Below are 27,394 nucleotides of genomic sequence, written 5' to 3'. Positions count from 1 at the left end.
ATAGTGCTAGCCATAAGTCATGTTATCTAGAGTGGCTTGGAGAAACTTTTCAGTGACGATTTAGTCATTGATATGTTACATTCTAAGACCTTTAAGAATATAGTGGACAATTGGAGTAAGATTTTAATCCGTATTTTGGATGTAATTCTGTTTCTAGGTGAAAGAGGCTTGTCACTGTGAGCGGATATCCACCTTATTGGTGATCCCAGGAGGGGCAACTTCCTTGGGATCTCAGAAGTAGTCTTTTCAACCAGTAAAATTTAAGAATAATTCTTTTAACTCTTGAATGTCTTTACTCAACAGAAACTAATCAATCTATTCCCGAATTCTGCATTGCTTTGTGCATATTTACTACATTGCCATTAAAAGTTGTTTAGCCTGTTGGCGCTTGCGAAGGACATATTTCGTTCAACAATGTCGCAAGGGAGACTAACATGTCTTTGCACCTTAGCTTTGGAAAGCAGCCTTCCGCGAGAGTTGGACTTTGAAGAAATAATAGACTATTTTGCGAATCGAAAGGCAAGAAAAGCTCCCCTGTCGATTTCTTACAAGTAATGTTCTCCTAAAATGTAAGAGAGAGAGAGAGAGAGAGAGAGAGAGAGAGAGTGAGTGTGTGTGTGTGTGTTTTTTTAATAAACAATAGAGAATAGAGTAGCGTAAAATATTTGTTCCCTTTTGTAACGTCCATAATAAAAGATTAAAATGCATTGTTCAGTGTTATGCTACTTCACATACGAGTGTTCTCAATAATCGTATATCGTTTGAAAGGGAGGCCCGTAGAATCTTAGCCAGGGGGCCCATTTCGGCTCTCTACGGCCCTGCATGTACTCTGCCCTTGAAAGAATTTCCCGTCCATTAAGTAAGAAAATAACTTTAATACATTTTCTATGTAACAAAATTAATAATTTCCGTGGTTTTCACTTTCCCTATTCGAGAAACTAGTGAAATAGCCATGAGATGAGAATAAGCTGCACAAATATTGTGGTGGTAGATCACAATGGAAAAACAAGAAGAGGAAGACACGACATGAGTAACCAGAAACCACTGACAACATGTCAGGAGCCATGGAGTTTTGGACGTTGGCGTGTACTAGGGTACATCACAAAAAGTCTGTGGGAACTAAACTATTATAAAGCCAACTTCTATGAAAGAGTGCCAAACAATCGGACAAATTCTTAATTAGGTTAGATTAGCAGGATAAAAAAAAAGTATTTTGTATCTTATATTGAATTCATCGGTTTTGCCTTCAGGAATGTACTACCTTCAGTTACACAATATCAGTTCTTTTTCCACTGAAATTACCATGTCGAATAACTTTCTATTTGGTGTCACAAAGAGAATGTCATATTCATGGCACATTTCTTCGTGTAAAGGAAATTCTTAAGAACAGCAGCTGCAGACTTGTTTTTCAACACCATTTTTCTCATGATTTGACAGGTCTCTTTCTCTGGATTATAGTCCCTGAAGGGGGTGTAAAAATATTACTAAAATCCACACCATCCTGATCGTTATTGGTTTACTCCAATAATTCGGAATTTCTTGTAGGCCTTTAAATGTTGAGGACAAAGGAATATTTGTGTTTTCTCGCCAGACATATAAAAAAAACACTGAACAATTGTTTTTCAAACTCTCCCCTAAAAAATTTCTAATTATAAACCTCTTCTTATCCTCTGAATGACATTCTGACTGATATATACTTCTATTATCAGGCAGTACACCTCACTTGACGATATGTGTCAGGGGAAGAACAATTGTTTGTATGCATCTGAAGTTTGACTAGTGTAATATGTGGCTAGTCAGCAATGTATGCAATGGAGGGGGAAAGAAAGCTTTCCACCCTACCCCATTATCTCCTGGCCTAGTTGTCTCGTAATTGGTGCCTTGTTGGTATCACTTGTGAGGTTCAGACCTATCTTCGAACAGTTGACTAAACAACGGAAAACCTCTTCTGAAGAGAAATCTTGAATGACCGAAGAAGTAATGGAGGGACCAATTTTCAATCAGAAGCAGAACTAATTAAGAGGCCTAATCCATCATTGTTAATGATTTTTCGAATTTTGGAAGTTTGACTTTTGTACCTGCCTGTGCACTCTCTGTTTTTCGAAGTTTTAGTACTTTACAGCTATTTTCTCTTAAACTGTCGACACTGCTTAAGTGCAATATGCCAGATAGTTCATTTGTGTAATTTGAAGTAAATTTTAAAGTCAAGCTTACATCAGACCCCGTGATGTAATATTTTTGTAATATAGGTACTTGGCAAGTCGTACACTTAGGAATAAAAAGAGAGGTTACTTGAAGGAAAAACTGAATGAGGTAGAAACAAATAGTAAGAATAAAAACATTCGAGATTTATATAAGGGTATAAAGGAATTTAAGAACGGATATCAGCCAAGGGTAAACGTGATCAAGGATGACAATGGTGACTTGCTTGCAGACTCTCCATCAATTCTAAACAGATGGAAAAACTATTTTGCGCAACTACTAAATGTACATAGGCCAAATAGAAATGATCAGGACGAAATTGAAATACAAACTGCTGAGCCATTTATACCTGAACCCACGCTTTCAGAAGTCGAAATTGCGATAGAAAATCTGAAAAAGTACAAGTCTCCAGGTATCGATCAAATTCCAGCAGAATTAATGCAAGAGGGTGGAAGTGCATTATATAGCGAAATTTATAAACTTTTACTTGCTATTTGGGAAAAGGAAATTGTACCAGAACAATGGAAGGAGTCCATAATTGTACCTATTTTTAAGAAGGGGGACAAAACCAACTGTGGTAACTTTCGAGGAATATCACTTTTGTTGACGTCGTACAAAATTTTGTCCAATATTCTTTTGAAATGATTAACTCTGTACGTAGATGAAATTATTGGGGATCATCAGTGCGGTTTTCGGCGTAATAGATCGACTATTGATGAGATTTTTTGTATTCGAAAGATAATGGAGAAAAAATGGGAGTATAAGGGTACAGTACATCAGTTATTCATAGATTTCAAAAAGGCATATGACTCGGTTGAGAGGGATGTATTATATGATATTCTTATTGAATTTGGTATTCCCAAGAAACTAGTTCGATTAATTAAAATGTGTCTCAGTGAAACATACAGCAGAGTCCGTATAGGTCAGTTTCTGTCTGATGCTTTTCCAATTCACTGCGGGCTAAAGCAGGGAGATGCACTATCACCTTTACTTTTTAACTTCACTTTAGAATATGCCATTAGGAAAGTTCAGGATAACAGGCAGGGTTTGGAATTGAACGGGTTACATCAGCTTCTTGTCTATGTGGATGACGTGAATATGTTAGGAGAAAATACACAAACGATTAGGGAAAACACGGAAATTTTACTTGAAGCAAGTAAAGCGATCGGTTTGGAAGTAAACCCCGAAAAGACAAAGTATATGATTATGTATCGTGACCAGAATATTGTACGAAATGGAAATATAAAAATTGGAGATTTATCCTTCGAAGAGGTGGAAAAATTCAAATATCTTGGAGCAACAGTAACAAATATAAATGACACTCGGGAGGAAATTAAACGCAGAATAAATATGGGAAATGCGTGTTATTATTCGGTTGAGAAGCTCTTATCATCCAGTCTCCTGTCAAAAAATCTGAAAGTTAGAATTTATAAAACAGTTACTGTATATTACCGGTTGTTCTGTATGGTTGTGAAACTTGGACTCTCACTCTGAGAGAGGAACATAGGTTAAGGGTGTTTGAGAATAAGGTGCTTAGGAAAATATTTGGGGCTAAGCGGGATGAAGTTACAGGAGAATGGAGAAAGTTACACAATGCAGAACTGCACGCGTTGTACTCTTCACCTGACATAATTAGGAACATTAAATCCAGACGTTTGAGATGGACAGGGCATGTAGCACGTATGGGCGAATCCAGAAATGCATGTAGAGTGTTAGTTGGGAGACTGGAGGGAAGAAGACCTTTAGGGAGGCCGAGACGTAGATGGGAGGATAATATTAAAATGGATTTGAGGGAGGTGGAATATGATGATAGAGACTTGATTAATCTTGCACAGGATAGGGACCGATGGCGGGCTTATGTGAGGGCGGCAATGAACCTTCAGGTTCCTTAAAAGCCATTTGTAAGTAAGTAAGTAAGTAAGGCAACTGGAAACTCCTAATGGCAAAGTGGGTTTAGATTGAAATGGAATTTCATTGAGGGTAAACATACAGATTGAAGCATCTCTGCATAGTGATCTGAAATTTTTTGTTATAAAAATTGTTTTGGTACTGTTTTGTTACCTTAGCAATTAATGCTAATTATTTATATGGCTAAGGATGTAGGCGGATATTGTAAGAATTGAGATGAAAGCGTTTTCAACAATTCAAGTGTGAGACGAGCCTTACACAATGGTACATTAAATATTCCTTTCAGTTAACCACTACCAGAAAGTGAAATGTTCTTGACACACACAATCAAAGGACGAAGAGTTCCTGCTATTTAAGGAGACCAGATCCTAGTGAAAAAGTTAACTGCAATGAAGAGAAAAAGTATTCAGTTATTGATTGAACTGAGCTCTAGTAAGAAAGTTAGTATTTGAACATTGAATATCCTCGTCACATCAACATGTAAATATTCTATATTCATTGTGTAATGGCTCCATAATTTTCTGAGGGACTATACTTGTCATTGGCCAAATGATGAATTACAGTAAAACCTCGTTAATATGCTCCCGCTTATAATGCTATTCTGTTTATTATGCTCTTTTTGTACAGTCCCTAGACTTTTAATATTATATAATCCTGCATAATTTTACCGTCTGGTAACACTATCAAATCCCACTTGTAGAACTTTTTTCGGATCAGAAATGGGTAAAAAATTCCGTATAAATTGCAAAACTTACAGTTTTAAAAATGAGATGAAGAAATATGTTGCTGTGACTATACTGAGAATCATTGCACCATGAATGCAAAAAAAAAAAAATAAATAAATAAATAAAAAAATAAAAAAAAAAACATCCAGTCAGTACTGTCCGAAGATGTATTTACTGGTACTTTCCTTTGTATGAAAGGATTTAACACTTAAATGTCTTCCTGTCCTTTCTGTAAAATTTAGTCAGTTTTGAATTCCGTGGAGTATGCAGTATGTTCGATAGTGCAATTGAGAAACCAGAAATCTCTGTCTATAAGTGAAAAATTACATGAATGTTGCTTCTAGGAGTATATCAAGTGCAGTTCAAGTAACTACAGAGAAAATGTTATTCATAATAGCAGTACTAACATACGACAAACAACAATTGAATATTTTTTTGATATGAGATGAGCTCTTATTTGCATTTTGCACTGTAACTAATGCACAATAAAATATGTTTCCTATGAAGTAGTATCTAAATTGTTTTCCCCATTTCATAAATCTTTTCCCATCTGTAGCGCTGTCCTGCTTATAACGCTTTAAGGATACAGTCCCTTGACAAGCTTATTAATGGGGTTGTACTGTAGATTATCAAATCTGATACGAGATAAGATTATTTCATTATTTCTCCTACCTCTTTCCAGACTGTAGGTTTTAGAGATTGTAGAGCTCTTCATAATTCTGTAGAAGACTAAAAGTGTGACATCTTCCATTCCATTTGTTTCTGAATGCTTGCTTTGTCAGACTTGATACTTGACTGGAGATAGTGCTGACATTCGATTCTATTTCTGTGATGTTCACTAACTAGAATTCGTATATGGCATCACCAAGTAGCACACGTACCAAATGAGTTCCTCTACCAAGAATGCAAGTAGTCGATTTGTGTGGTGTGGACCAGGGAATGCTTTCCTTCAGTAATGCACATGCAGTGTATTATTTTGATCTCCTTAAAAATTACAAAATAAAATTGTGTGAGTAAGAGGGATTTGCAGAGCTATCATTATAATTTCATTAATGCACAATGATTTTAATTTCTCTCTGCTACATTTTTATTTATTTGTCTATTTATTATTTTTTCTTTCTTTTTTTGTGTGTGGTTTGGAGTAGGTATGCAAAGATACCTGATGAGCCAGTGAGTGGGACTGTGGGTGTCGAAAAGTCCAGCACGTCCAGCACATCAGGATCAGAATCAAGTTCAAGTTCAGACTCCGAGTCAGATGATTCTGAAGCAGAGCGTGTTCGCAAGCTTGCACTACTGCAGGAACAGGTGAGAATGATGAGACACAATGTAGACTGTGGAATGAGTGTGTATGAACACATACGCTTTATCTGAAAAGTACATGGTGTCTTCTATGTTTAATAGCTCATGATTTTAATGTGCAGGTGAATTAATTTTATGGTTATTAATCTTCATCAGTCCTTCTATGACTCGAGATATTGAGGACATTGAACATCCATGTGACCTAGTCATTCCTGTTAATATAAAATTGAAGTAGATGTTTATTGGTCTGTAATATCAATTTTTTTTTTTAGATTCTTTCATAAGTGATTGATATTTTGATATTAATAGTAATAAAATTGTTACTGTTATTCATTTTTAGCAATTTTATACGAATTGTTGTTAGTGTTAAGAGTTCGTGCACCTAGCACTTCATATCTGTTGTCACAAAATAGGCAAAATGATACTGTTGACAGGGAAATAAATTGTATGATTGTTACGAAAAGATGGCATTATTCCATTGGAAATAATTACATTATACGAGTACACATATAACATGAAGTTTGACCTTCCTCAGAACAATGTGATTTAAGTATTTGTTTGCACTTACACGATCCCCCCCCCCCCCCCAAAGGTTTTTGTTGCACACTTGAATCCATTCTTTTAACACTCCACCAGGGAGCATCTAACATGTGCATTGGTTTTTAAGCTTATATGATAACTTAATACATTTTCGTAATTTAATTTTGTGACATGTTTGTATTCTATACTGTTTGGGAAATGTCAGAATCGACCTGTTACTTTAAATATTTAAAAAACGCAGTCAGTATTATGTTTATGTTAGCATAATTATAGTGTTGTGAGGTTGCGATCGCATTTGTTATTACAGTTTGAATATTTGGAGATCACAGCATTGGAGGTAGTTGTGACATAATTATGAGCAGCTAAATAGTGCATAATTAACACTACAAAATAGCTTTAGGATTCATTACGTAGCTAGTGACAATTCTTAGCCTCAATAATGCATCAGTATGTAAATTCTTCGAACATATTTTGTTATGTCGTTAGTGAATTTACTACTTAATGTCGATGTTTATTCTTTCATTAAGATGTTTATTCTATCATTAAAAAGCAAACGAATTTCGAATTGGTTTTTTTAGTTTTAAGATGTTTTTATTAAAAGTACCAGGTCTCTTGGACCCTTGCCTTTTAAAAAAATATGATTATACAAATAATTGAAATATAAAATAGGTTACATTAAAGAAAATTTATTAAGACCTTCAAAGATGTAGAGATTGTAACAGAGATGTGTCCGATATTTGAGAGGCTGGTTAATTGGTGCCCATCCTGCAATGCCATTTACTTTTGAAGTGTAATGTAATGTGGAGAATAGGACACCGATATTTCATACTTACATTTCTGTTTGACGCAGATTTCTGGCTTTTCTTAACAAAGACATTGAGTGGTTTATCCAGATCTGTCTTCAGTTATCATACCTATTAAACATAGAAATCCTTTCGCAATTCTTAAGCATTCTCCAAAGTGGTCTGTACATAAAGTAATGTCGAATTCTTTCCGTGAGGTTGATTTTGGGTTAAAAAAATCGCATTCAATTTCAAAATTAGAATTAATTACCTTGTAACAGATTTAAATCCCACTCATAGACAAGATGAACTACAAGGATAACATCTTTCAGACCCAGGCATTGAATCAGTGGCTTAATAAATGCAAGTATCATAGTACTCTGTGGTCACATTTCTCTAAAAAGGGGAACTTGTTTATTGGAGTGATGTAAGTGGGATTATATGTCTGAATGTGTAAGGGAACTTGGCATCTCTTCATGAACTACTGTTAAGTCACCTGTAAAAGTTCTGTTGCTACACAACAGAAACATTTATTTCTTGGTACCAATGGCTTATACTTTGAATGTGAAAGAAGTACGTTAGAATGTGAATATTCTCCTGAAAGCTGTGAACTATTGGCATCATATAGAAAACATGTGAGGACCTGTAGTTACAAATAGAATACAACCAGGATTCACTAAATTTTGTTTCTTCCTATGTGAGACAGTCGGAATAAAAAATGTTACAAAATCAGAGTTGCCTTTGAGAAAAACTTTAGTACCAGGTGCTATGTCACTTGTGAGTATTGATAAAATTTCCTTACCAGCACTGTATCAAGTAGGATTAATGAAAAACTTCTTTTGTTAATGAAATGCAAAAAAGTGAAGCAGATTTCAGTATTTAATGCAGAAGTTCTTGACATAAGTGAAGGTAAATTAAAGAGAGAATTTTCTTTGGTCCTCAAATCCATAGTCATGGGATCCCTTTGGTCGAGATATTTATGATATTAAAAGACAAAATATCTATGCTTAAATAGCTGTAGGGTTATTAAGTTGGGCTTGTTTCACATCACTGTGGTTTTGCTCTTGCTTCTTTCATGCGGTGTTAGCAGTCTGTCATGGACATTCACAATGACAGTGTTACAAAGTGTTAGTCATCTAATTTGTCCAAGAGGGTGTTGAAATTGTCTGTCCTTTGCCAATATAGGTGTCATTGAATTAGATCAGCATTTCTCAAAGTGTGTTCCCCAGAACCCCGAGGTTCCGTAAGCAACTGTTAGGGGTTCTGCCAATTCCTGATATGAAATTATTTACTTTTTAATCTCTAAAATATAATGTTATAAAAACATGAAACTATAGGCTAAATATTTGCACTTAATTTATGAAAATCTTTTACAGTATGGATTATTCGATTTTTTCGATTAATAGTTCAGCCCACCCCTTCATTACCACGGATAATAGAGATTTACTGTATTATTATTGTTGTTGTTATTATTATTATTATTATCTACATAATTTTTCTTAACACCTTGATGGTACCAATAACTAATTTATCTTTGTTAAAAGAGTGAGAATTACACTAAATTAATTGCCAAATACATAACATACATCCCAATAATTACATTCATACAGTATGTAATTCAGTAAGTTTAATTTATATGATTGTTAAACTTAAGGGGATAATAAGTGAAATTTTGATTATTTTTAGTAAAAAATCGCATTTTCGTTTTCTTGTAAAAAATGAATCACCACTGTGTTAATATGTTGAGCAAGTTTCAATTCTCTGTGGTACTCGAAAACATAAAAATTACGCAATATATAAATGGCTGCACCCTTGAACTGCAATTCCATGCAAAATTTACAAGCCGTTTTCTTACATTTTGTTTTGCACATTTCGTCATGTTCAAAGTGTAAAGCCTCCTACAATTTTGATTATAAAAACATGCAATTTTTACTGCATGTTCTACATACTGTGGTTAACGAAATAGCGGATGGGTTTTATGATTAAATGAATAGTTTTTTAAATAAAAAATTAAATATCTATAGTGACAATGGAAAATTTCTATTTTCAAGTATTCTGTGGTTATAAAATTTTTTTTCCCCCTTTTGTACTAAAAATATAGGAAAATTAATGCGTGATGTTATTCTAAATATACCACTGGTCTTGGAAAATAAATTTGAAACATTTTACTGAAAAACTGAGTGACAATTTCATTTTGAAATATGCAAATTTTTCAAAAACATTTTTGTTACTAAGAAACTAAAATTCACTCACAGAAATGAAACTCACCACATCATTATCTATTCCACCATGATTATGTGTACAAAAAAAATCAAGGATGTAGCTTGAAAATTGTAGAACATAGAAATTTCATCCTTTAAACAAGTGCACTATACTTTTATTTGCACTTACTAATTACAGTGTGCTTTTGGTTGTTTTCGTTAGCTTTGTTACTGGAAACACAACTTTCTTGACTTCACCTTTTGTAGTTTATTTTTTTCTTAACTTGTTTATATTGTAATAAAGTTACCTATAAAGTAACAGCAAGTTTTCCTCCAACTCTAATACACTCCTGCATTAAAGTATCTTTATTCATCAGACTATCACAGACAACAGATACTTGAATGAGTTCAAAGACATTCTATAGCGAGCATCATATAGGCCTACCAGTATTATTACCAGTTGTAGCGTGGGTATTAAGTATTAGAGGGGAGATCCGACTGCTCTTTTGCATGGGACGAAAACGAATCTGCGGTGAATGGCACTGATTTATGTCTATAGTTCTATACAAATAATACGACAGTAAGAAGTAATAAGTAAACGTTATATTGATCTTACTGCTTACCAAAGTGTGTGTTAAAAATGATCTCTATCTTTCTGGACGCAAGAATTACATCCCAAAACCTTTCAGACATTCAGGCAAGATACAGCTTAGTCCTAGGACATCTTCATGCTGATTAGCCCAATAATACGACTTGTCACAAAGACCAGCATTAAGAGGACTGAAGATGCTGCATAGTGACAGTGGCCTATAGATAACACTGTTACTGCTTATAGTACACTGCAATCATTTGAAGTTGTCCATTTGCTCTATTGCCTCATTTAGAATTCGCAAGTTTATCCCTAGAAATTATTGACATTACTTAAAGTTCACCCTGCATATTTAATTTTATCTTCATTGGTAGTTAGCTCTGCTAGTTTCTCTGACATTTCTATTATTCTGAAACATTTCCTGTAAGACAGGTAGATTAGTTGCTATCAAGCCTATGTTATGTAGACCTCGAAATTTTAGGCATGAAAAATTGACGTTTTAGACACCTGAAATAGATTACAAAATTATGTGATTAGGCACTTTTTAGGCAAGAAAAAAAAATTATTTTTGGTATCTAAAATGGCCACAAAACGTTTAGTTAGGCATGAAAATAAATATTTTTACATTTTTATGTGTGGAACTATAAGCATCACATGTTATTTGTTTTCATAATTAGTAGCACAAAAAAAAAATATATATATATATATATATATTGTAAAGATTTTTCCCAAATTTTCAACAGACTATGTCTTTTGTCTGTTAAAATCATTTTATTTAAAATTATTCTGCATTTAATTTCCTCCCTAGTATAGTTTATATTTGTTACTGTTGCTCCAAGATAAACTCCAAGGAAGATAAAGTCTACGATTTTACATTTCTTATAAATAGACTTGGTAAAAACGTAGCATGGCGAAAGCCAGTAGGGGAAGTTATCCCCACCACCGCCGCTCGGCACCTCGCTCGCATGCTCTCTCTACAATCTCTCTCTATTATCTGTCCCGCTTCGATGGATCACTGCCTTGTCTTGCACGTATTTCATAACACGTACTAACAAAATCGCTTCATAACACATACTAACAAAATTGGGGCATTAGACAACAATGTAATGTGTTTTTTTCATTAAACAACACTCACCTGTTAACTTCGCACTGCCCCATTGTCCAATGCACACCATCAGTAGCATCGTTTTTCGGCGCTAATTTCATATTTTTCCCACAGGTTGGACACTCGTAATGACTAGCAAGTAGTCCATGGTCCTCACAGTACCTTACTGTATCCACCTTCAAATTCTCCCTGCACAGTTTGAGGAAGAAGTACACGTCTACACATTGTTACGTCTGTACACGAAGCTGGACACGGACACAATGAAGCTCCACCAGCACGCGTTAATACTTATGCCACCTCTGCAGTCAACCCCTACCAAGCTACATTCACAAGCCCGCCACTTTCTACCCTCAGTCATTGTCCACCGCGCCATTCTTCTGCAGTACGTTGTGGCAGTTCCCTTAAACATAAATATATTTATTTTCCCTTCTACCCCTAACTCGCCTCGGTAGCCGAGAGGTCTAAAGCGTGTGTTTAGATGTTTAGTTACGAACTTCCTCGGATCGAATCTTTCCCACTGCGAAGTCATAAGACAAAAAAAAAAAAGAGAGAGACATGAAGCAAGGAACAGAGAAGGAGAGGCTAGAGAGAGAGGGAGGGGGATATATATATATATATATATATATATATATATATATATATGACGAAATTCCTCTTTTGGTTCATAGATGTCGCATTTATTCTTTTTGTTCCACTTTCCTACACTAGATGTCACCCCACCCTAAACCCCTATTTCCACTCTTTCCCGCTAGAGTGTGTGGTGAGCTTGTAGGGGAAAAGTGGAAAGGGGTCGTGGGCGGAGCTCAGCGTTCACCGTATTACGTTTTTACCATAGACTTTGGCTAATTTGTGGCTGGGTGTTAGCCTTAAATAATCTGAAAACACCACTGAAAATTAATAAATTAGTTACCAGCTTGCCTACTGTAACAAAGAAAATGTCTAATTCTTACCTGTTTGTTACATAAACAACAGAAAATTATTTTTCCATCGTAAATTAGATCATTATAATCCACTAACCAGTAACGAATTACAGAAGCTTTCGAACACTGTCTTTCGGCATTGTTTCTTTTCACACAGCTGTGCAATGCAGCTAACACAATACAGGATATGAGCACTAAACCAGACACACAGAGAAGAGAAGTGGAAATTAAATTTAAGCTATGTATTGTGTATTGTCGTTGAAGCATTCAAAATGGTTGGTAGTTAAAACGTTAATGAGAAACATATCAATTGTTGGCGACAAACTGTAAATAGGTAGCTTCTCACTGTTGACACAAATTTGCTTGTAGTCTTTGCACAACAATTTGGTGTCATTCTGTGCATGAGACTAATTTTAAAATAAATAATATGTTGGCGACCAATCGTAAATAGGTAGCTTCTCACTGTTGACACATTGCTTGTAGTCTTCGCACAACAATTTGGTGTCATTCTGTGCATGAGAGGAATTTTAAAATAAATAATTTTTTAGTAACCTAGAATATCAGTTCTCAAAAGTTCTTGACATTCTTAAAAAGACCTTAAGAATTACTTGTTTAGGCAGGTTTAGAAAGAAATAGGCACTGAGCTCCTTTTTAGGTAATTTCAGGCACTGCAAAACTCTTCCCAGCAAGTATAATTTTCCATAAATTGGAAACATCTGCAATTATTTTGCTTATTTTCCCAAAGGAACTAAATAGGCATTTGCCTAAAAATCCGCGGTCTAGTTATGTTAATAAGCAAAAGATTTAGTCTTGTATTGTGTAATAGGTCTACCATTGAAATTAAGTTCCTTGAGTACTTTAGTGCTTTGTTAAATAATAATCCAGATAGGCCATCTCCCTATCTTACTCCATTAGTTGCAAGGAAAGTTTTACTTGTTATTCCTTCTATAGTTACTCTTGTATCACTGTTTTTTTGGTTTCATATTTATAAGTCTTATAAGCTTATTAGGTATAATGTATTCACTCAATGTTTAAAAGATCTACTCTAACAATACTATCAAATGCTTGCTTGCCTCAAGTCCATAAAGTAATATCTGTAGAGGGTATTATTTTCATAGCATTTTTCTATAATATGGTGCATGACTGAGATTGTTCCGTGGTACTTATACGGTATCCTGTTTAAATCCACATTTGTAAGTCATGTTAGAAAATTGTTTGATTTTGTTGAAGAGAGGTAGGGTTTTCTGTCTATTAATTTGCAACTGTGTAACAGCCGAGTAAAGTGAGAAACAATTATTTCTCAGCTTTTCAGTGCTCAAAGCTGTGCCTAGTCTCTTAAGAGACCCTACATGTTAGCTGTAACTGTAATAGTAATGTACATTACAAGAGCGGTATGTTGACGTTTTCATGGTCGAGGAAAAGATTGAAAAAGCGAAACGTAGTTGAGCTTTTTTTAATTTCCGAGAACATGAAAACATACATTCCGCTCGTGTATCGTACATTATTTTGTGCGAAGATCGTTTATTACATACCTGAAAGATGAATTTCTAATTAGTTGCAATGAAGTCTCCATGCTGGTTTCTGTTTAATGGCAGCAACTTCGGAAAACCAAAATATCTTTCTTCAACATTGTTGCTATAAAATGTTTTCTGTGTTTATTATACTCCAGCAGGCCGTGATATACGTCTGTCTTTTTTTTTCCCCCGGTCTATAAATGCGAACTTAAAACAAACAGTAAGGTTATGTAATGATTTATTTTTCATTTTAATATTTTAACAATATTATTTATATAACATATTGCAGTAATAACATCGGCATCTGGAATCTTGTTGATTTTTTCACGGCTTCCTTAATGTTACTTGTATCAGGAATTCAATAAGTTTCGTGGATTAGTAGACTTTACTTAATTTTTGCAAATATTTAAAAACAATAATTAACGTTGCAATTTAGGTGAAATTGCAGTGGTAAGTTTCCAATTTATAATTATTACTATGTTAAACGTCTCTAAAAATAATATGTTAAAAGCCTAAAGCAGTAAAATGAATGTCGCGCTTAAGCGGTAAGAAGAAGGAAATTGTTATGTGTGTTACGTTGGGAATACTGAATGTGGTATTTCACACTTACCACGTATTGGTTCTGTTCGGAAAACAAGCAAATACGCGCGATCTCGCACAAAACAAATTTTTCCTGCATTCGCATTATAGAGCTTGTAGGCCAATTTGTAGTTACTTAATCATTTTGTGTGACATGAATAACAATAATTTGATCAGTTTAAGGAATATTATTTTTGATTCATTATTTAAATACCTGTTTATTCTAACTAGCTGTCCCATGTGTTTCGCTGCATGTTAAAAGTAATATCATTGACTTAAATCTATTATGCAGGGTGATTAAGGCCACCTGTAACAGTCATTTATTTCAGAAACTAGTGCATTAAAATTTTCTTTTTGTACGTTTTTCTCATTAAAATTGTAGGAATTGATAAAAACGTTTCCTATGAAAGTTATTTGTTTTGAAGAACTCTATCAAGTAGTGCCTTATTTGACCTGACTCCCATTTGAAATTTGAAAGTGATATGCCACTGACCCTACTTCCTATTAGGACTGATTGATGAAATATCATTTCAATGAATATCTAGTCATTGTGGTATACCTGGAAATGAGAAAGTCGATAATATTGGAAAACAGGCAACATATTTGCAACCAAGACCTCTTCATGTGATATCTCTTTCCAGTGCTTTTCCTTTAGTAAAGTCTCATTTTATAAACCTATGGATCAACAATTGGCTCTCTTCTAACAAAGGAAAAATTTTACGTCCGTACAAAAGAAACCAAATGACCTCGAAATACAGAAAAACTTGCCCAGACATGTTCAAACATTTTTTAACAAGAGCCAGAACAGGTCACATTGTCACACAATTGTACCTACACCGATTTCACATTTCTGATAATCCTACTTGTCTGTCGTGTAATAATCATGATGAAGATCTGGAATACATTCTTCTATACTGTCCATCCATAAACTACAAAAAAAGTAAATTAAAATTATCAGTACCAGTTGCAGAAGACACAGCTTTGCAGTATATATTGACTACACACCAACTCTGATTACTAGCAACAGGCATCTATAATGAACACCGATCAAAATACCCCTCATTCCTCATGCAAAATAAAAACTGAATAGAGTACAGTGGACTATAGTGGACTTTATGTTGTCAGCAAACAGCTGGATACATTAAGAAGAATGTTTGATTCCGAAATAAATTACTTAAGGGTAGTCTGAATCATCCATTGCTTTTTCGTATGTTTTCTCATTAAAAGAGTAGGAATTAATAAAAATGTTTACTATGAAAGTTGTTTGTCTTGAGCTCTATCAAATGGTACCCTATTTGACCGCGACTTTCATTTAAATTTTGAAGTGATACACCACTGACCCTACTTCCTGTTACAGCTGATTGATGAAATCAAGCTCAAGTGAAAGTTCACATGTGGTTTAGTTATAAATATTTTTGTCTCGTAAATTTTAATGCACTAGTTTCCGAAATAAATTACTGTTGCAGGTGGTCTGAATCACCCTGTATTTTCAAATACGGCTATTACCTAGTGAAAAATGGGCTTATTATAAGTTGTAAGTCTTGTGTTCCTAATATTTTCAAATTTGTATTATTGAAAACTATTAATAGAACTGTTATCATCATCATCTGCAGTTCAATGAATTCCAGTTTTTTTGTTTTACCTTCGTACTCCCTAACTACATTGCAATTACCAGTATATAAGAAATAACAAAATATTAGAATTGATGATATATGCAAATTATTATTATTATTGTTATTATTATTACACATAGAGTAGTTAGTGATGAAATAATGATTGTAATGGATCTGGTAAAATTTACTGAAGGAAAGGAAAAGAAGAGTTGATAATGCAAAGGAAAATATTTAAACTGTAATAATTATCAACAAGTATAATAAAATAAATACGATATGTTGTCATATTACATATTGTGTAGTCCAGTGATCATCAGAACACTGCATTATCAGACTAGCATCTCTTACCCGCAGACAAGACATTGCCATAGCATGCATTTGTGGCTGCTGACGTGTATGCTGTGTGTCTGTCCCTTGTGCACGACGGAGCAAAGTTTCTTACCCTCCATGCACTCTACCCATTTCACCGAGTGCTGACGATCACTGATGTAATCAGTGGGATGTGTACTCCTTGAAACAACCATAGATTGAATATCACTTGTCTAAGGCATCCTCCCTAGGTCTTGTGTTACGGAATGTGTGCTAGTTCTCATGGGGAAGAAATTTTCTCGTGAAATCTTGGCCAGTACATGGGCCCACTCAGCATCGTAATGCACCTGGTGAGCTATGGTAGGTAGCGAAAATCGGTTATGGAAGCTAGCTTTAATGACTAGGGGATCATTGTGGTAACCACGTAATGCCTCCTTCTGGTTGGATGTTGTAATTGCATTGATTTAGATTGTTAGTAACTAGGGTTGCTACCTTGTGTATTTTTGTTTGTGTCTTTGAATTTCCTCCTACCAATTCGTTTAAAATGGATTACTTATGGAGTAAGAAATGTATTCCCTGCTTCTAATGATTGGCAGGTATAAGTGTGTAATTAAAAAAAACAGTGTGGGAACTGCTATCCATCGAAACAGAAAGGCTTGGAGAGAAATTCAATCAAGATTTAACAATGAACCCAATGACACAGAGGTAAGACTATTTTGCTACTATTTTTAACTGTTTATTGCCATTGCATTAAAAGAAATATTTATGTGCCCAGGAGGCATTCATTATTGCTGTATTGTGGTAAGTAGATCTCTGTTTATTGCATTTTATAAGAAATGTGATCTGTTTTCAGAGAAGATTTGTCAAGTTGCAGAAATATTGAGACAATATTAAAACGAAAAGAAAGAGGGATTTGGCTGCAGTCAAACCAGGCATATTTGGAATGCGAGGTGGTCCTTCAGAGAAATCAAGAGGGGAAGGTGATGATGGAAATGGATTCTTGTATATTGAATGTAACAAACATTAATACAAGACAGCACTAATAGTGACACAGTGATACAGCTTTTAGATCCTTGTGTAAGGTGTAAATCATTAGAAATTTTCCTGCAATTTTCTCAAATTTAGTATGCTCTATAGCAGAATTCTGTGCCCTATCAGGCTTCTGATTCTTGTCCCACTGCCTACATGGGCTGAAAGAATCAGTGGTAGGCATTGTATAGCTATGGTGCTTGTTATCCCTGTGGGTATATGTTGCATTGATAGGACATGAACCTGGGACTTTTTATGTTAGTTTTAATAAACATTTATCGGAACATGTAATATGTACACATGTTCTTGTTCTTGCAGGCAATGTGGTGGTGGTGGTGATCACGAGATGGGGTTGATTATTACAGTAGAGTCCTGATTATCTGCCTTCTGTGTATCACTTTTTTTTTAATTACAGTAGTGTATATACAGTATTGAAAAATAACAGTTTATTAAAGTCAATTATGTAATATACTGTATTCTGAATAAAAACTCATTTATTATGAACATGTGAATAACGTCTTTCTACATTACTGGGTCCTACCTTTGTCTCTTTAAGATCACAGGATCAAAAACCACATAGCGCTCACCCTCCATATTATCTGGATTTTTTTAAATCTCGATTGCTCTCAGCCTGGTTGGTCCAGATAATCGGGACTCTTCTGTATTATGATCTAATGATAATTATAACAATGATAATGATATTAATGCCTTAACAATACACCGAAAACGTAACATTTTACCTTAAATTTCGAAAAATAATGAACATGAATGTGAAGTATCAGATAATTTTAATATCTTTTTAAATAAAAATATATCCATTTAACTCATTTAACAATGTTGGCATAATATTACAAACATTCAAATGCAAAATGTAACGAAGTATTTCGGAAATAGAGGCATTGTTAACATTGTGTTAATTCATAATATTCTTGAAATAATCAATCTGCTCTAGCTTCTAGTTTTGGTTTTCTTGGTCTTTTGATATGCACTATTTCTCAGTGTTGGGGTTAGGAACTGGACTGTGCACAATTGGAGAGTATATTCGAGATTATAATCTAAGAGATGACTTCTCAGGAGTGGCTTATTCAATTTCATGTCAGGAAACAAGTGCTCACAGACATAGGTATAACCAAGCGTACTTACTGTAGAATATGAATAGCAAGTCTATGCATCCCAGGAAATCTTGTTTAGGGAAAATTTCTCCAAAACATAGACTTTCCTAATTCTGATGTTTGTCCTTCATCTAACAATCTTACTGTAACTCAATCAGTTATGATTGAAGAGTTGCTTGGAATAAGGATGTAATTCTAATTACAGCATTAATTTATAAAATAGTTCTATCCATGCTTTGGTGACGTTTCTACCAACAACAGCAATATTATGCAATATTGCAATAGAAAGATATTAATGAGTTGCATACACATGCCAGCTCAAAACTATGGTTTAAGGACCAGTGAAGGGAGTTTCAGTGGTGTCTTTTTTTGTGATGAATGTTCTGATTTATTCTGTCTTTCGCCTAATGAAAGAGAATGCAACCCTTCTGATGATTAAAATAGCAGTGAAAATAAAGTACATACGGCAAATGTTTAACAAACTATGGAAAAAAGATTGTATCAAGCAACAACGAAATTGTAGCGAAGGATACATAAGTAGGTCAGGAAGAAAGGTGAGTGAAATACGGTATTAATATTGGTGTTTGTTGATGGAAAATGAATGTAAGATATTTTGTGAATGGATAATAAATATAAGGTACTAATAATATAGGTCTATGCAGTGCTACGTGTTAGATCTTGGCCAGCAGTGTCAGTCATTTAGAAGCAACTACATTTCGTGCAGGTTAGTTGCAAAATATTTAAGCCAGTTGAACATTGCTGCTATTGCTATTAATAAAAAATTACAAGTAGGAGAGATATTCTGTGATCTCTCTAAAGCTTTTGATTGTATTAACCATAAAATTCTACTACAGTTACAACAATTTCTAAACAGCAGTATCTTAAAGACAATATATTTTGCCTATTTTCATTCCATTATGTCCTATGGAATAATATTTTGGGGAAATTCTGTAGATAGTAAAAATATATTCTTATTACAAAAAAGAGCCATTAGAATAATAGTTGGAGCAAAGGCTAGAGAATCATGTAGATTATTTTAAAAAAAATTAGAGATTCTAACAAATCAATACATATACTCTACAATAAATTCCCTCTTATGTAATAAAGAAAATTTTCCAACTAACTCAGCCATACATAGTATAAATACCCGCAGAAGGAATGATTTTCATACACCATCATCAAATTTATCATGCTTTCAGAGGGGAGTACGTTACATGGCGATAAAAATGTTCAATAGTCTTCCTGAAGACATTAAGAATCATAGCCAAAACCCTGCATTATTTAAGGTAAAACTAAAAAAATTACTTAATATCTCACACTTTCTATTCTGTAGATGAATTCTTGACATTTCACAGTTCTGTGTAAATATTATAATACTATTATATGGTAAACATATTACATTGTATAAAATATTGTTATTAAGGTATTATTTCTGTACATATTTCATATTTGCATTTTATACTTTTTGCATTTTATTGTTAAACGTAAGAATGGACATGTTCTTTATTCTATGCTATAAAACAAATGTAAGAATATTATGGAACGAATAAATAAATCTATCTATCTATGTATCTGTCTAAAAGAAATGTTATGAGAAGTCTACAGAGGAACAAGCCATTCTTCCATGTATGATTTTGGGAAAATGGAAGCAAAAGCCAAAGATAGACCTCTTATGGTATACTTGGAGAAGAGGAGTATTAAGCAAAGTCATGCAACTGTAAAACCACATCACCGAGACTGTTTTTGGGCATACAGTGTCATGTGTGACATAGAAGGGTTTGTACCCTGTAAGTTCTTTATTCTGTGATTGTTTCAAATATCTGTATAAAGACTGAAATTTCAAATATCTTAATAAAGACTGACAACTGTAGAAAATAAAGTGAAGGTGGGTGATCTCATAATAAAATATGAGTGGCAAACTCTCCAATAGGCCTTACAAGATTCCAGCTAAAGTTTGTTAGTTTAGTAGACCATTTAAAGTAAATGTCAAGTAGCACGTCACTTTATACTAACTCAACACAAATGTTTTAATAATCCTTATATAAAAATAAAACTGGAGATCACAAATTCATTCGACATAACATTTTTTTTATCTCTTCGTCAATAGACATGCTGTTTTTAGCATCTACTATTTCTGACACAGTATCGTCATCTGTAATATTTTGTGCGACACTAGTTTTTTTTTGTCTGAATTAACAAAATCGTCATCTTCAACTTCTACGTTAAGTTTTAAACAAAACTCTTGCCAGTTTCTTGTCATAGTTTGTCTTCCATGGAGCAGTTATAAGAAAGAAGTGCATACAGACGTCCAATTTAGTTTGGTATGAGTTACTTCTCTTTACTGTATTCCACCAGTGACTTCGTTCTATTCACACATTTACTAAAATTATATTTTGGACTCGCTTCATTGCACAGTTTGCACATGCATTCGGGGGAAGGTTCGTGGTACTCTGATCTTCTGCACAGTTGTTGGTGAAAACTGTGAACTGCTAGCCTTGTTATGGCACTTTGTAACTTGTTGTTCAGCCCTGTCCAGTTGCGGTTTATCATCGTGTCTGTTCCATAGAATTCACTTTCTATTTCCGACTTCTTCTCTTGCATGACCATGCGTAGTCTAAGTTCTGCTGCAGTAGATGGCAGCATGAGTCTGCTTTGTAGTTCCTCTATCATGAAGGGTTTTCGCGCGAGTTGGTACGCCATTCTCAAGGGTGTATATTTTGACATTCCCAGTGCTGATTTTAAGAACCTTGCTTTGATGTTCTCCATGGTCTTGAGGTCATTGTAGTTTAGCAGGGTCCATGTGATGTCCAGTCCATATGACAGTATAGGGAATATCTTGGCATAGAAAAGCTGCATGGCTGGGTAATGTTTGTTATGTCATGGCTAGCTATTACTACGGCTGTTGCTCGTTCTTGAGTATGGATTCTAAAGGATTTTGCTGTCAACTGTATCATTACACCGAGGTATTTAAAAGCCTTTGTAATTTGCAGGGGTCGATTTTGTAGCCAGATTGTGTCACTTTTTGCTATTCTTACTCCCTTTCTGAACACCATTTGTACAGTTTTTGACTGGTTTATGAGCAGACCATTTTCGTCAGCCCAAGCTGAAAGGTTGTTCATGGAGACCTGTAACTCTCTTATGTTGGTAGACCCGAGCACCATGTTGTCTGCGTACATATACATCACTGTTGAGGGAACCTGTGTCTGTATTATGTCTGCTGTCATGATGTTGAAAAGGAGCAGGCTTAGAGGGTCTCCCTGTGGTACCCCTCTAGTTTGGCAGACTTCCTTGGACTTCTGGACTGTATTGTCTATTTTAATGAAGTTTTGTGCTAATAGATTGTGGACCAGGTTGAGGACGTGTTTGTCCAGGCCTTGCATATTGTTGAGCTTGTCCATTAGTCGCTGCCTGTTTACACTGTTGAATGCTTTGCAGTAGTCTACAAAGACCACATAGAACTTCTGCTTCGGTACTCTCAGGGCCTCTTTGACATCTCCGAGGAGCGCCGTCACTGCTTGAAGGGTCGAGTGCCCCTTCTGGAAACCAAATTGTTGTTCGGGAATTTGTGGTTCCAATACTTTTGTTAGCCTGGTAGCTAGGATGTTGGTGAGCAGCTTGAAGGGGGTTATTTTCCAGTGCTATCCCCCTGTAGGAGTTCGGGTTGGTTGTAGGACCTTTCCCTTTGTACAACATTTTCAGGGTGGCGTGTCTCCATGAGTGTGGAGTTTCTCCGGTTTTTTAGACATTTATTATAGAGTTCTACCCACGTTTCTATTAGTATTGTGCTGGTGTCCTTTATTAATTAGTTGAAAATTCCGTCCGGACCGGCTTTGTCTTTTTTGAGTTTCACTATTGCAGTGGTTAACTCCTTTGCTGTGGTTGGTTGGGATGTCGCTGTTTGGATGGGATCTATTTTCGTGTAGGCTTGTTCTTTCCCGTTTGGGTTTAGGATTGTCTGGAAATGGTTCCGCCAGGTTTCCATTCGAATATTTGGAGAGTGGTTTGAGCTCCTCCTCTTTAACACTACGAAAGGATCCGTTCTTGCAGCTTCTGCTGTCTCCCGCCTTATTCTTTCCGTGTACTCATCTTTCTTATGCTTTATGAGTGATTTGAAATCCCGCCTGACTTCAGCATAGTAAGCTAAGTCCTGAGGGCTATTTGTTGTTCTTGCAAGATGTAGTGCTTTCAGAGTGCGATTTCTTTGACAGTGGCGTTGAGCATCGAGCCAAGGTTTAGCTTTTCTCTGTGACGCTTGTGATGTTGCCGAGCTGATGAGAGTTTCAATTTTGTCCATTGCTTCTGTTAGCTCATTGTTGTGTATGTCTTTCCTGATTGACTTTGGCATTTCATTTTGTGGACTGTGAGTGGGTGGATCTTGAACGTGGTGATCACCTGGAGGTGTTTTCTGAGTGGGGTCAGTGTTGATGTTGCGAGAACCTCTTGTCTTTGTACTTATATGTCGTTTCCTCTTACAAATGCCAGGTCTATTGTGCTGCTGTCGTTAGAGGCGATGTATGTTTCCTCTTCAGCCTTGTTTATGAGCGTGAAGCCTTCTTCTTCTAGTGTTTCTGTTAATATCCTGGGTCTATGGTTGTTTATTTAATCTACAATTGAAATCGCTGGCTAGTATAATTCTTTCATTTGGAGTACTTTTGATGGAGTTCATAGTTGTGTCCATGACTTGTGCGATATTCGTTTGAGGCCTGAAGTAGAGGCCTATAATTGTGACGAAGTTGGTCTTCATGATTACTATGTTTTCCTCTGTCTCTTCAAAGGTTTTTTGGCTTATTCTGGGGCTGGTGTAACAGGATACTCCTCCTGAGGGCCTGCACTCCATTGTCTATATTGCTGGTGCGTGGGTGGCATATCTTCCAGAAATGTCGACAGGTACCTTCGCAAGGGTTTCTGTACGGACTAAAATGTCGCAATTTTTTAATATGTTTTCCGGGACAATGCTCTTTACATTTCTTTGGCCTTCTATATTCCACAGAAACTTAGTCCATTGCGCTCTTCCACTGTCTTGTCTATTTCGTAGCGTGATGTGTTCTAATCGAGGCGTGCTCCCCTGCCTCTCCGAAAGAAACGAAAGTGCCTCACATTTATTCCTGCTGGCCAAAACTCATCCTTGCTGACAGTCTCCAGGCTGTTGAACGGAATTCCTACCTTGAATGCCTTGGTGCTTCCTCTGGTTGGTAGTTCCTCGTATATAATTTCTTCGGTGATTCCCTTCGTATTTAGAAAGTTCTTCACTGACTTGGGAGTTGATTCATGTCTCAACCTTCCCACAAAGAACCAGGCCTTTCTCTCTGCTTCCTTTAGGTCGTTGTCTTCCGTTCAGGTGCCTGTCAGCGTACCCGAGCATCTGGGTTGTTGCTGTCTCCTTCTGGGTCTTGCTTCCGCCCATAATTCTTCATCGCTGTTTTGCATTTTGTCTTGGGCGGCATCTTCGATTTCAGTTGTGGTCCTCTCATAGCAGTGAACATCTGAATAGCCTTTATTTTACTGAAACCCACTGCTTGTAGGTGATCTTATCAATCATTTCCTCTAGACTCGTCTATAAGACTTTCTTGAAATCATCAATGCTAGGACATGAATCACAGTCTTCCATCATCCATAAGTCAGTTTTGTGTTCAAGCAATGTTTGTTTGACTCTCAAGAAATATAATTTTCTTGCAGGGTTATTTTTTTAATTTCATCAATCATGAGCTTTATATTCTGATGTCTCTCACACACACCCACACGCACTTCTGCGATATACCAGTTCCTTGGTCTTAACTCAGTCAATTTTGAAAATCCAATCTTTTCAGATGGGTACTTGATTCATGTTCAATTTTCTTACAGGACTAACTTTTTGGTCAAACTGTTGAAACTAGGAGCTTTTCATTTTTGTTTGAAGTGTCAAATTTTTCTTTCAGTTGCTGAATCATTTCTAAATGATAACTGTGATGATTTTTTCCCATCTGAATCATCTCTACAGGTCTCTTTGTAGGCTCTTTTAATCTTCTCCATCTTGTGTTTGCAATACTTCCTAGAACTCAGTTTCTTCTTACACAGGAGATTGACCAAGGGAGGTCAAGAAGACATTTAAGTGGTGTAAAGTTGTAACTGGATCCACATATTCGTCCTTATTATGACTAGGTCCTGGACGCTCTACATCCTCAACTAGAATTTCTTTTTCAAATCTATTGTTGTCTAAGTGTTACATCTTCTTTCCCAATTGTAATTTACATGAAGTGCACTGCCAAGAAGAAAATTTGTATTTGCTTTGTATGTCACCATTGAGATACCAGTCCACACTTGTGGAGTAACGGTCATCGCGTCTGGCCGCGAAACCACGTGGCCCAGGTTCGATTCCTGGTCAGGGCAAGTCACCTCGTTGATGTTTTTTCCTGGGTTTTCCCTCAACCCAGTATGAGCAAATGCTGAGTAACTTTCGGTGTTGGACCCCATACTCATTTCACCGGCATTATCTCCTTCATCTCATTCAGACACTAAATAACCCTGAGATGTTGATAGTGTCGTGAAACAACCGACTAAAAAAAAATGAGATACCATCTTAAAATTTGGCCTGAGTAGCTGGAAGACTTGCACCTTTAAGTGTAAATTAAAAAAAAAAATTAAAATCCCATTTTTGTGGAAACTCGAAATTAAGAAAAGAATGATTAGTGAATTTTGGAAAAAGTCCGCAATGATGTCATGTTATATCAAATTAAAGCCCTAATCATAAGCTTTGAAATGACACCTGTCCCATATCTGTAACTATTATAGTTTTCTAATAACTGACATTTAAGTATATGGTGGTTAGCAAATTATGGGGTTTTTAGGCAATTTAAAAAGAAATATGAAACTGGGTGGTTAGAATTAAAAAAGAATTAACATTTTTAAATATTTTATGGTAAGGTACAAATAAACAAAAAATTAACAAAATCCATGTTGTCACGCTCCGAACTAAATTCTTTGTTGGTTGATTTGACATGGAATGATCCTTCTTTTCTCTAATATAGCAGCAGGAACCTATCTTTCCCATTCTCAATACAGCTTAAATCTCTCTGTTTTAAACGTGTATTGTGTTGTGAATTTTATGTGTGGAAAAAATTTCAGATTCGAGTGGTATATCTAGAAGAGGCTATGTGAACAATCCAAACAATTTTTGTTACATGTGTGGGTGTTATGTGATAAAGCAACAGAGTAGCAGCATTATTCCATTGATAAAACTTTGTATCTGGCCTATTCTAAAATGAAATTAAGAGAAGGACAAAAATTTTGCTCACACATATGTAAAACTTGTGCAGATAATTTAGTACAGTAGTACAGCGGTGTAACGGGGTTTGTTTATCTACATATGTATTTTGCTGTTCATATGGTTTGGACTAAACAAGAAGATTATTATAATTACTCTTTATTTTTGTGCATGTACTGTGAACTGAAGATGTGCTGTATTTTATTAGGACTACAAGGAGAGTACACCAAATGTAACGATTTTGTGTGAATGGGAGTCTAGGGAGTTACAGATTTGCCGAAGAGAAAATGCTTGGTACCAGGGACAAGAAAAGTTATAAATCGCTCACTAATAAACTCACATTTAGTGAAGAACCGTTTTCAGTATATAAGATTTGTTGATGATATGGCATTAACAGATGAGGAGTTGATACTAAGGAAAATGCTGCTGAAGCTAAATGACAGCTGTGAGAAGTATGGAATGAAGATAAATGCCAACAAGACGAAGGCCATGATCATAGGAAAAAAAGTAAAGAAGGTAAACTTGCGAATTTTAGATGAGACAGTAGAGCAAGTGGACAGCTTCAAATACTTGGGATGTACTATAAGCACTAACATGAACTCCTGCCAAGAAGTCAAAAGGAGAATAGCAATGACAAAGGAAGCTTTTAATAAAAGGAGTCCACCTGTGGAGTAACAGCGTGTGTGGCCGTGAAACTAGGGGTCCGGGTTCGAATTCCGGTCGGGGCAAGTTACCTGGTTGAGGTTTTTTCTGGGGTTTTCCCTCAACCCAAATTGAGGAAATGCTGGGTAACTTTAGGTGTTGGACCTCGGATGACTGATATGAGCTTAGTGTGAAAACTATGCTCGAGAAGTTAAAAGCGCTCATATGTAATATGAATTTGAAGTTACATTTTCTGCATTCTCATCTTGAATGTTGTGATTTTTAAACTATGTTTCCTGAGTTATGTCCGTCAACCTTACCATTGTAGATTTTAATAAAATTGGGTGTAAATAAGTAGACATGTGGGATTAGTATTTTTTTTTTTTTTTTTTTTTTTTTTTTTTTTTTTTTTAAACTGCCTGAAGACAGGTTTGAACCTCATAAGGGACACCTATAAAACATTACTCATGAGACAACTGAGTCAGGAGATAATGGGATACAGTAGCCAGTTCCTTTTCCTCTCCAATGCATTCATCACTGACTAGCAGATACATATTACACTAATCAGGCTTAAGATGTATAATTATTTATTAACAAAACCACTTTCCACTGAAGGTAGCAAAATAGGAAGTATGTATACAAATGCATAATAATTATCAAATTTAAAAAAAAAGGGAACTACGTGTAAATATTTATTAATTTTCTAGTTACCGACTTCACAAAAGAAAAATAAATAAACTTAAGATTTCAGAAGGGTGACACTTTTGTCCGCATATTAAACATTCATTACTAAGAGCTTAATTTTTTATTTTACCCATGGCATGCTTACTTTTATTACTTTTCTAAAGTATCACTCACTTTTAAAGCATCTTCAGAATCCTGTGTTCCCATCTCTGGCTTCATTGAGAGCTTTCAGCCTCTGAGACATGGTGGCATACTCCTGATATAGACCGCAATATCATCTTGGGAGATTTATTCCATTTTTCTGTAAGGGCTTCTTGTAACTCTTGAAGAGTATCTGGAGCATGGTGACGGACATTTCTTACTAAAATCATCCAGAGATACTCAATTGGGTTATGATCCGG

At 35.4% G+C, this 27,394-nt stretch overlaps 1 protein-coding gene across 9 annotated transcripts in view; it reads left to right on the top strand.

The window, feature by feature from the left end:
* The window catches only part of fs(1)h (female sterile (1) homeotic), a 638,308-nt gene that overhangs the window by 282,999 nt on the left and 327,915 nt on the right, over positions 1–27,394 (top strand). For all 9 annotated transcript variants that reach the window (XM_069820799.1, XM_069820803.1, XM_069820802.1 and 6 more), the window contains one exon: positions 5,981–6,140. In XM_069820799.1, coding sequence (XP_069676900.1) covers positions 5,981–6,140 — 160 coding nt within the window. The remainder of the gene's footprint in view (positions 1–5,980; positions 6,141–27,394) is intronic.

Source organism: Periplaneta americana, chromosome 3 (genome assembly GCF_040183065.1).
Source record: "Periplaneta americana isolate PAMFEO1 chromosome 3, P.americana_PAMFEO1_priV1, whole genome shotgun sequence".
NCBI classification, from domain to species: domain Eukaryota; kingdom Metazoa; phylum Arthropoda; class Insecta; order Blattodea; family Blattidae; genus Periplaneta; species Periplaneta americana.
This window is presented reverse-complemented; position numbering and strand designations above follow the sequence as displayed.